The sequence below is a fragment of the Chaetodon trifascialis genome, chromosome 8, assembly GCF_039877785.1.
Source record: "Chaetodon trifascialis isolate fChaTrf1 chromosome 8, fChaTrf1.hap1, whole genome shotgun sequence".
NCBI classification, from domain to species: Eukaryota; Metazoa; Chordata; class Actinopteri; order Chaetodontiformes; family Chaetodontidae; genus Chaetodon; species Chaetodon trifascialis.
Window position 1 is genome coordinate 14571210 of NC_092063.1, and position 11053 is coordinate 14582262.

General features: G+C 41.9%; 2 protein-coding genes across 2 annotated transcripts; both read left to right on the forward strand.

Annotated features, from left to right (window-relative positions):
• The first annotated feature begins 1222 nt into the window (after positions 1-1222).
• ptges3a (prostaglandin E synthase 3a (cytosolic)) lies at positions 1223-5026 on the forward strand. The gene is made up of 8 exons (XM_070969076.1): positions 1223-1410; positions 2337-2450; positions 2659-2728; positions 2818-2916; positions 3181-3270; positions 3368-3424; positions 3582-3609; positions 4055-5026. Coding segments are annotated over exons 1-8 (462 nt in total). The 5' UTR covers positions 1223-1408; the 3' UTR covers positions 4057-5026.
• A 3190-nt stretch (positions 5027-8216) lies between these two features.
• mipa (major intrinsic protein of lens fiber a) lies at positions 8217-9623 on the forward strand. Its single transcript, XM_070968277.1, has 4 exons — positions 8217-8576; positions 8985-9149; positions 9261-9341; positions 9438-9623. The coding sequence occupies exons 1-4, from the start codon at positions 8217-8219 to the stop codon at positions 9621-9623; spliced, it is 792 nt and encodes a 263-aa protein (XP_070824378.1).
• Positions 9624-11053: the final 1430 nt, after the last annotated feature.

Here is an 11053-nt window from a genome sequence, read left to right on the forward strand (position 1 = left end):
GCCCATGGGTGTGTTTGTGTCGGTTGGTGGTGTGGGGGCAGGGCATGCTCCCATTGAGCCATCCTCCCTGTTAAAAATTAACAAATCACCGATTGCTCACAACGGAGTCATCATTACCTCTGTTTTTTGTTTTTTTTCTCACGCATGCTGCAGACCAAGATTCCTTAATGGAGGTTGAGGTGAGGAGGAACAGTGAAAGAATTATCTTTGCATCTGTGCCTGTTTTGTGTGCCACTAACTGGAGCACACTTCATTAATCACTTGTAAACCCATATTCTCAATACTGACTCAACCAAGAGAAACATCAGCTTCAAACTCTGACAACGAGGACAACACCAATTGAAAAATGGACCATAGTGATGGCTTTAAGACGAGACCTGCGCATACACAAACAGCTCCTGCACCACCAGCAAGAAAAACTGCTGCTCATGCTACCTGTCCAGCTGCAGCCAGTATACCTCTGGCTGTTCATGCAAAGAGATGACCTGTAACACCAGCTGCTGTCAGAGAGAAGCCTGCAACATCAGCATGCTGCTCTTGGTATGAAGCCTGAATTAACTTCTTTCCTTGATTGCAGTTGTAAATGCCAACAGTAGAAAGTGTATTTTGTACTTCTCTTTTGACTTTGAAATAATGATTTAAAAAAAAAAAAGTTTCCTTAAAAATGTGTTTGTGAATTTTCTCTTTAGATCAAAAAGGACTTATTGTGCAAATACAAAACTTATATTTGTGACACCTTTAAGGCAACGGTCATACAATGTGGTGAAATCCAACACACAAGACTACAGTTTTGTTTTTTTGGGGGGGGGGGCGGGGGTAGTTAAATTGTGCTTTCACTAGGTTCTGCAGTGTGTGTTACATTGCATCTGCTCAGGTTAAATTACAGCAGCTGGATAAGCAACTTCATCTGAATGGCTTTCTCTAGTTCGCTAACAATACTTTAATAGCCTACAAATAGAGGACTTCTTTTTTCTTTTTCTTTTTTTTTTTACAATTTCAGTGAAAGTCTTCAATTATTGTTATTTTTACTAAGAAAATAATCTGAATATTCCTCCTACACCTGTACCATTAAAACTGTCATACTTCAGTACACAGTTATCATCTGCGTACTTCCTGTATCACAGCTACTCTGGTGGTGGCGCTGTTGTGCTGCTCTTGAGCGCGGGGCACACTCGTTCTAGAATTGTCTCTGGCGGCTCCGGTCTGCAAGGCACGGGCGGGCGTGTGAGACCGTACGTCACGAGAGAACAAGGAAAACACGCGATGATTGGAGACACACCAGTGCATCTGTTGCTAACGTTATTCATAGCGGTTAAGGCTTGTACGTATTTGCCCGGCACTACAGCTAGGTAACACTATATTCCATATTGTGGTCCGAAGAGGGAGTTTAATTGCTAAAACAGTGGAAATGTAAGTCTTGGGTTTATTATGTAGTCGTTAGCGGTCGTAGCTAACTAGCTACAAGTCTTGGTAGTGTAGTATACTGTGGATCAGCCAGCTAACATTAGCTCACTGAGCTAAGCACGCACGCGAGTTAGCCTCGGCTGTGCAGTCCTACTTAACGACTGTCAAGACTAAAAGGCACAGCACATCATTAAGTCCTCCGACAGCTAACTTTTGTTCAGCGTAATTTGACACCACCATGATAAACCATGCTAGTTTTGTCTACGCGCATTAACGTCACATCAGCGCGGTATCGTTAGCTAGTAAGCTAATGTCAACCAACACGGACATGGGTGACGTTAATGTTGCCACTGAAAAAGCATGGAGTCATGATTAGCGCGGAAGACTTCACTTTAGCTAACGTTAGCTAACGCTAATGTACACATGCTTGACAGTGATACACGTAACAGGAGCTGCCCTAATTCAGTCAAATATTGATCACCTCACCGTGGTTCACATCCATATAGTTATGCAATTTACTATTAATGTGTCATTACACATTCCTTCTCAGTATGACGATAGGTGGTCTGATATGTGCACGATTTCTAATAGGTTAGCAGGTGCACCATTTTGATGAAAGGAGTTAGTTTTTTCATGGGAGAGCAGTTACTGTTTTTAGTTAACTCTGTAAAGAAATGGAAGTGGTGTTTCAGAAGCTGTCATGCTAATCTGGAGTGAATGAGTGAAGTGTTTGTCAACACGAATTAAGCGTGACCTTAAACGTACTGCACTATATACACGTGGGTCATCAGAGCAGAATAACCATCCCTGGCTGTGAAAATAATATACCCCACTAATATTATCAAGCTTGAGTAATTATCATGTCAGATTAGAATGAAGCATGGATGAAGTTAGATTGTCATTTATTCCCTTTTCCTGCTCTTTGTCATCAGGCACCTTGCAACAGCTAAGTGGTATGACAGACGGGACTCTGTTTTTGTAGAGTTCTGCGTGGAGGACAGTAAAGATGTGCAAGTGAATTTTGACACGTCCAAAATTCATTTCAGGTAAGTTGCATTAATAACATGGTAAATGGCAGTAGTCTTGAGAATTGTATTATCCTTTGAGCAAACTATCCTTAAGATGCTTTTACCTACCTACTTACCTACCTGTGGTATAGTGTATGGACAGAATCATGAGAACACAAATAACTTCCTAGTTGTTGTTTGCGGTTGTGAAGGAAATATTGTGACCTCTCCTCTTTTCACCTTACAGCTGTCTCAGTGGAACAGATAATATCAAACACCAGAATACAGTGGACCTTTTTGGGGAGATTGACCCCAAAGTACGTGTGTCACTTGAAGACATAGTCACAGTTCTTCATGTGTTTATATTCCTTCAAAGGCTTCATCAAATGCTCTCTGTTCTATGCAGGGATCCAAACACAAACGCACTGACAGGTCTGTGTTGTGTTGTTTACGAAAAGCAGAAGCTGGGAAATCATGGCCACGACTTACCAAAGATAAGACAAAGGTAACTTTAGTTATTTAAAGAAATTAAAAACTTGTCGATGCACAGATGTCAATCACATGGCAGTGCAGGTGCAGACTTGTTGCAAACCAGATAGGGCCGAATCAATCTGAAAATATACCCTGGGAAGCTGTTAACTCATTGATTTAACCGACATATGAATAAAACCTGCATCTAAAATATCAACATCAGTAAATGTCAGTGTTGAAAAAGCAGCTTGAGTAAACTGACTACATTTCGAATGTTGTCTTACTTAAACACTCATAGAACAACTGGCTGAGCGTGGATTTCAGTAACTGGAAAGACTGGGAAGATGACTCAGATGAGGACCTGTCACGTTTTGACAAATTTTCAGAGGTGAGCGTGTTGAGCGTGCACAGTGGCTAAAGTGTGTACAGTATATATCTGGTGATATACTACAGTGTTGATTGTTGTCTTCTGTGCACTTCTCCAGATGATGAACAACATGGGAGGAGAGGATTTACCTGATTTCGATGCTGCAGATGATGAGGTATGTTTTTTTGTTTTTTTTTAAATACATCTAGTACTGTTTATGTGCTTCGTGTCCTTCATCACTCAAACAGGTGTTTTGCGTGGAGAACTTTTAATCAAGTAGCATTTACTGAGTAAAGCAGTGAATGAATATTATTCTTGTTTTGTTTCTGCAGCATGATTCTGCAGACAGTGACGATGAATGTAAGTATTATTCTCTAAGAAAGCTGATTCGTAATGGGTAGTCTAGATCCCATGGGTTGACAGACAGAAGAAGACCGTGACCACAAACATGATTCATTTTAGGATCCATTAACTAAGCTATAAAATGAGTGGGGAAAAGATGACATCTTCTAATGTAATATGGTGATTATGACATTATTGTAGGAAGGCCTTAATTGTATATTTGTGTCGTTGAAGGAGAATCAGTTTAAGAGATGTGATTAATTTTTGTTATAAATTCACATATGGGTATGTTTAGGCATTAGTTTTGATAAATGTCACCAGTTTGATTTAATTTTGTAGAAACTACCTTCAAATGCTTTATTTTTTCGGTGCGTTCATTGTTGTTATCATTAATAGACTAATGACTAGAGTCCCATCTAATCACGTGCTCACACACATCACATTTTTAATTTCTGTCTTCTAGAAATGTCTGACGTTGAGTAGATGAATATGGAGGCCGTCTCAGTTGTAATCAAAGTGTGTTATAAGTCGGTTGAAGAGAGAGACCAGACATGAGTTGGCAGCCATGTTGGAGAAGAAACCTCATCTCTCTACGCAGTTTCCAAAGCGAAACCCCTCAAGGGAGTAACAGGGAGTGACTGTTGGATACAGACATGCACAGAGACATCCATAGCGACATACAGTGCTGTGCTTTGCTGTTCTGTTCTGCATGGACAATTCTGCTCAAATGAAAATGTTTTTATTCGTTGACTTCAATGACTGTAATGGGATGTGCTGATGTCTTACACCTTCTCTCTCTGTCTTTTTTTTTTTCAATGTTAGGTTATGTATTGAACATTGTGATTTCTAATGAAAAAAATAACTCAAAATGCCTATTTTCCAAAAAAGTAGATTTTTTTAACGACAGATTTTCCCCTTTAATGTTTGTATTGTAAATTGCACTTATTTTTGTTTGTTAATTTAAAGAGCAGGAGTTCTGCTTGACATGGGTTTTCCAGTGTTTGCCAACATCTGCAAATATTTAACAATAATTTCATTTTTTAAACATTTCAGCATTTAAAATAAACAGATATGCTTGTGCAACTCACATCTTGTGTTGAGATTATGGTATTAGAGTGGTACAGTCTTTGCATATAGTCATATTTTTGCAAAGGTCAGTTTGTTTCTCTATGCCAGTGTACAAAATGTTCCATATTAAAGCAGGTACAAATATTTTCTTCCAGAGGTGGGGGCAGAAATCATATGTAGTCTACCAAGTGTTTCCTACATAGTTAAAACAATACAAGTTGTAAATGTTTGTTGATTACATACACTAGAACTGTGCTTTGGAGGCTTGTGTGTTTGATTCAGCACAGCTTGAGCACTTGCATTTGTCTTATGCTGTGGTAGTTTGGGTTTACATTTCAAATAAATTCTTTCAGACCATTGAATACAAGGCCTAGTATTGAAGCATCACTTTTTCATCTTCCAAAAAGTTCAACTCATCAATGAAATAAAGAGATTGTATATGCTGAGGAAGTGATTATAATTCATTATTATAGTAGGCATGTGGTGTAGGAAGTGCTCATGTTTTACTGAAGTTATTTTATACACTGCTGGGTAGCTTGTGAATTGTGCCCTGGGGAACAATAAAATCTTAATTTATAGTAGTACAACATAATATGTTGATTGTATTTGGTAATCTGAATTTTCAAAGTAACTAGAAACTGAAGCTATGAAGAGTAAAAACATAAGATTTCACTCTGAAATCACTCTGGGGCTGAAGTATAAAGAAGCGCAAAATTGATCCACTCAAAGTACCTCAAAATTGTGCTTAAAGTACTTGAGTAAATGTACATAGTTACTTTTTACCACTGGATCTCAGTCTCTAATAAATTTACAAGATAGGTTCACATTTTTTCTAGTTTGCGATCAAAAACAACACTGACATGGCCGAACGCACACTGCAATAATTTTTGGTCTGTATAATTGCTCATTCTGGCCACAAAGAGATCTCAGTTCCAATTTATGTGAATATATGTGTATACTCTGAGGCTTCAACGGACAAATCAAGTGGTTATCTTCCCAAGTTACAGTCTTTTTTAGAGTAAAATTGCCTCTCAGTGTTTCCTTGCTGAGCAGCGACAGTAACCCAAAGAGGGAATTTCACATTAAAAAGACTTAACTTTACATAATGCCCACTTGATTTGTCTTAGTCAGCCTGCTGAAAGCTCATATCAGCTTTGGGAAAGGGTCTCTTCACAGCCTGTATAGAAAAGAGGAACAATTACAGCGACTATTATTTCTTTGAATTTCATACACTGGTGTGTGAGCACTGTAGACTTATATCCTTTGACTTATATTCCTCTGAAAATGTGAGATGTGATTATGAAACCAGTGTGCAGTGCTGATGTTTCAGAGCACTTTACTCTCACTTCTCTCTAACATTACAGGGCATTTCAGGGGCTTCCCATCTCCTCTGCACTTTTATACTGAGTACAAAAAGGGAAATGGACGCCTGAAATTCCTTTATGTTGTTTCCATTGTAAGTGATTAGTGACCTTGCTGTGTGTGTTCTGCCGTACAGGTTTTCACCACTGTGTGGTGAGTGCAGACCGGAGCTTCTACTCCAGTGTGAGATGTTTAGGGGGCTGCACGTTGTTATGTATGTGTCAGCAGTCTGGACCCAGGGAACAGGAAAATACAATGCAAGCACCTTTTCAACACCCTCCCCTGTAAAACTAAACTGTGGGCTTAAAGCCACAAAAGGTGGCTTACCCCTGATGGAGGGAGTCATGAGAAGGACATAATGCTCATCACAATAGAGGTGCGCCAACTGGAAAACTAATAAACTGTCAGAATCAGGACAGGATCAACACTATTTTTAGCAAAAAAGCTGGGTTTTTTTGTTTGTTTGTTTTTGTCGCGGAGCAACAGCCACCACTTCCTCATATGATGGTAGAGTTTGGTCACCATGTCTTTCATGTTTTTTTAAAAAGGTCAGGTGAAAAAAATGAAGAAAAAAAAAACAAAAACTGCCTCATACTGAATATTTGTAAAACACAGAAAGCTGACTGATGTTTTGAGACATAAAAATGATGATTGTATTTACTTATTCTTCTGATGCCACTCCAGCAGGAGTATGAATGCAAAGCCCCCCCCCCCATAATATATATATATATATATATATATATATATAGCCAATTTGGCCCATGGAAAATAGCACTCACAGATTCAACAGTGACGCTAAGACAAACAGATCATAGAAAGCAGCAGAAACTGTTACTGCCAGCGTTTTGTTTCCATGCATGAAAGGAGAAAAGCATTGAGCTCAGCATAATCCTTTCAGAGGGCTGCGGCCGTCCCTCTGGCTGCCCTGGTCAGCATGATGCTCCAGTGCAGAAGCTCAATGCCAGGCCTGCTCTCCCTTCTTCCTCTCCAACCGTGGATTTTCCACCGCTTTATCCGACCTGAGCCTCCAAACCCGCCCAGCACACACACACAATGTAAAACTGTGCCTAATCAGTTCTGCTGCCACAAACCTAATTTGTACCAATCCAGAGCACAAGTGGAGAAATTGAGAAATTGCTCGTGCTTTGGTGATCACAGCCTTGATTAGAGTGAATGTGAACTGTGGATTGTACATTACAAATGAAACAATGAGGGCAAAATCACGGGAAAGGAGTGAAAGGTGGACGTTGAAATGAAATGAATTCTGTGCTTGTAAAAACACCCAAATGAGTGGAAACCAAGCAAAACTCCCACTGCACTCCACTTGTAGCAGCTCACAGGTTCTTCCCACCACATGCCCACTGCTTTTCTATTTTCAGGTTTGAAGGTCAGTGCAGCTTCTCACTGGGGCTTTTCAGTCACTGGTGTAATGAATGGGCTCTTCTACCACTCAGGTACTCAGGTACTAGATCTCCACATCCAAATATGAGATGCTCCGAAGCATCCCTCTCAACTGCTTACTTCTCAGCTGCAAGAGACACAATTTCAAAACCGACTGACTGCAGTATTTTGAGGACTTTTATGCATAATTAATTATCAAGGTCCGCTCCCATTAAACTTGTAACCCATTAGTCCAGATTCAGGGGTCCTGCAGACAGAGGGAGGTCGAGGCAGGAGAAGGGTTAAATGATTTTGTTGTGATTTGTAGTATTGTGTGCTGGCCCCTCCCCTGGGCTCTGCAGGGCTGCTGTGGCCCTGGGGTGTTATAAAAAGGCCTCTGGGCTCCCCCTGCTCTGGTAAAGAGGCTGAATGTCTGCAGGACATGCTTAACGTTTGTCTATCCATGTTCTTCTACTAACAACCGGCGAGGTTGGCACATAGATGCACAGAGACTGGCGTATTGCTCCACTCAGGAGCTCTCTATGACAGAAATCCGACTTCAGAGGACAGAGCAGCAGACTGGTCACAGTTGCATGAGAGTTTCATGTTGAGCAGTTTACGTGTTGTTGCATTTAGCTTTAGAGAGGCAGTTTCTGTTTGAGGGCAAATTTTATTTTTTCTGTGAGGTTTTTTTTTTCTGGTCTCAAAAAGTCATTGTGGAGAAACAGCATCTCCTTTTAGTTAATTAGTTAGTTTTTCTGTTGACTTTTCATCCCTCCATTTCTTAGAGGTTGCTTTTTTGACCTTTTGCCACCATGTGGGAGTTCAGGTCCATGTCTTTCTGGCGGGCGGTGTTTGCCGAGTTCTATGGCACCATGTTCTTTGTATTCTTTGGGCTGGGGGCAGCCCTCCGCTGGACCACTGGGCCCCATAATGTCCTCCATGTTGCCTTTTGCTTTGGGCTGGCGGCTGCCACCCTCATCCAGTCCATCGGTCACATCAGTGGAGGACACATCAACCCAGCTGTCACCTTCGCCTACCTGATTGGCTCCCAGATGTCCCTGTTCCGTGCTTTCTTCTACATCGTGGCCCAGTGTCTCGGAGCACTGGCTGGTGCTGCTGTGCTCTACGGGGTCACACCCAGCAACATGAGGGGAAACCTCGCACTCAACACGGTAAGATTACCTGCCAGTCACTGGAATACTGCATCCATTACTACAAGTAAGCTCTGACAGGCTTTGACTCCTCTATTAAAAATGTTACATTTTTGCACATACAGCAACTGTTTGACATTAAGATAATGTACCATGAATTACATAATGTACATGTAAAGTACTTCATGTTTGCAAAATGTTGCCAGTTCGTTCTTGAAAAGCAATATGATCTATAAAAAACCTCACAAGTCTCACAGGTCATTCAAAGAAAAAAAATTACAATGTGCATGTATTTATTTAAAAAAAAAATGCACCTCCGTTATATATACAACATTTTAATTGTATCTAAAAGTAAGAGTTTGCCATAGAGTTTAAAACCATGTTACTTTGTGCACTCTCACCATTAGTTTTGTCACTCTCCTCTTTCAGCTGCAGCCCGGCATCAGCCTGGGCATGGCCACCACCATGGAGGTCTTCCTCACCCTGCAGCTTGTCGTCTGCATCTTTGCCGTGACTGATGAGAGGCGCAACGGACGCCTGGGCTCTGCTGCCCTGGCCATCGGCTTCTCTGTGCTCATGGGCCATCTTCTCGGGGTGAGAAGAAACTGGGCGTCGAGAAATTTGAAACAGCTCACTGGATTCACACAAGGATCATGTCACACTTACAGTGTTAACCCTGAACTACCCTCTCTGTCTTTGACTTAGATGTACTACACTGGAGCAGGCATGAACCCAGCAAGATCCTTCGCCCCTGCTGTCCTGGTCAGGAATTTTGTCAACCACTGGGTAAGATGATCATATCTGGAAATCCTTTCATCCTGCAAACTCTTACAACTCTTCAAACGCACACTCACACACGTTCTCCTCTTTGTCTTTTCACAGGTGTACTGGGTGGGACCCATGATTGGTGGCGCCATGGGCGCTCTGCTGTATGACTTCATGCTGTTCCCTCGCATGCGCGGCCTCTCCGAGAGGCTCGCCACACTGAAGGGCACCCGGCCCCCAGAGGCCGAGGGCCAGCAGGAGACCAGGGGAGAGCCCATCGAGCTCAAGACACAGGCCCTATAAGCCTGGAGAAGAAGATTGGCTTTCTGACCCCCTCCCCCTCCCCCCTCAATCTGCACCCTCAGTTCCCGGACCATCCTCAGCCCACTCAGCATTTCTGCACACATACCTCCTCCCTGCCTCCACACATGCTAACACAGATCGCAAACACCTTTGTTTTCCTTGTTCTGCATCCAGAACTGGACCTACTGAATTACAGTGAAGGGGCACCCACAGCCCTGACCATCTCGCCTGATTTCACCCCTACGCATCCTTCCTCCTCCTCCTCCTCCTTCTCCTCCTCCTCCTCCTCCCCCTTGGACTGCAGGACAAAGATGGAGGGTTAGAAGAAGACTTGCCACTAAAGGAAGCACCCTGTGCCTCTGTGGTGTGGGGAGTCAGTCACTCCTGGCTGACCAGGTGGCTATAACTGCTCAGGACAGGGGCCTCTCTCTCTCTCTCTCTCTCTCTCTCTCTCTCTCTCTCTCTCTCTCTCTCTCTCTCTCTCTCTCTCCCTCTCTCCCTCTCCCTCCCTCTCTTCCCCTTTCTCTCTCTTTCTGTTTTTCTCCCTATTTTGTAGTCTGCTAGGAGTGAAGCTACAGTAGAGCAGTGGACTTCTGCATGCTTTTCCATTTTGATCCAGTGTGATCTCGCCCTTCGTTTTGTTTTGTTTCATGAACTTTGGGTAAATTACATGTACGTATTGTACTTTACCAGTATTTATTTGGCTCATATTCTTTTTTTCAGTTGTATGCGTTTGTGTGGGTGAGAGACAGAGAGTGAGCGTGCATGCATGTCTCTGTGCATGTGTATGCGTGTGTGCTTGTTTCAATTGATCATTTTTATTTTTCACTTTTCATTGCCACAATTCTTTGTCTGTATCATGATTTCTTTTCTCTTTTTTTAACCATGCAAGTATATTCTAGGGAAAGATGCGGCCGTTTCCGCACCCTCACCGATACTGCAAAAGTTCAACAGACTCCATGTTTAGAGTGATCCCCTTTTTATATCAGATGAAAACAAGTTATGCCTTTGAGTCAAAGCCAAATTCATTCAGTTTAGAGTTTGTGTCTCATCTAGTGAAGCACACACACATTCATATTTATATTAAAATAAACACAAAACACAAAACCATCTGGTCTTTTCTGAGCTCAGTCTTCAACAAAGTTACAAACATTTGAATGGTATAATTGCCACCAAATCTGTTACCCACTGCTTTATAAGTGGCACATCTGCAGGTTTGTACCACATTTAGAAAACTGATACAGTATTTGTGTTGGGTTAAATTTTAAATGACTTTCTGACAGGAGCTTTGCTTTTAGAGCAGCGCTGATCACAGATTCATGTACAGGTGTGTGATAGTTGGTTTGCTTTTACTTTTGCGTGTCTGCCATGGAAAAACAAAGAAAGCAAACCTGACAAGCTGTCATGAGGAACAAGCGTTTTCTAGCTGA

Bases quoted from the DNA above. Each gene is read 5' to 3' on its own strand.
- ptges3a (XM_070969076.1), top strand. The intron at 2,451-2,658 runs GTAAGTTGCATT...TTCACCTTACAG, and splicing joins ACGTCCAAAATTCATTTCAG to CTGTCTCAGTGGAACAGATA. The intron at 2,729-2,817 runs GTACGTGTGTCA...TGTTCTATGCAG, and splicing joins TTGGGGAGATTGACCCCAAA to GGATCCAAACACAAACGCAC.
- mipa (XM_070968277.1), top strand. From the start codon at position 8,217: ATGTGGGAGTTCAGGTCCATGTCTTTCTGGCGGGCGGTGTTTGCCGAG. The intron at 8,577-8,984 runs GTAAGATTACCT...CTCCTCTTTCAG, and splicing joins GAAACCTCGCACTCAACACG to CTGCAGCCCGGCATCAGCCT. The intron at 9,150-9,260 runs GTGAGAAGAAAC...TCTTTGACTTAG, and splicing joins TCATGGGCCATCTTCTCGGG to ATGTACTACACTGGAGCAGG.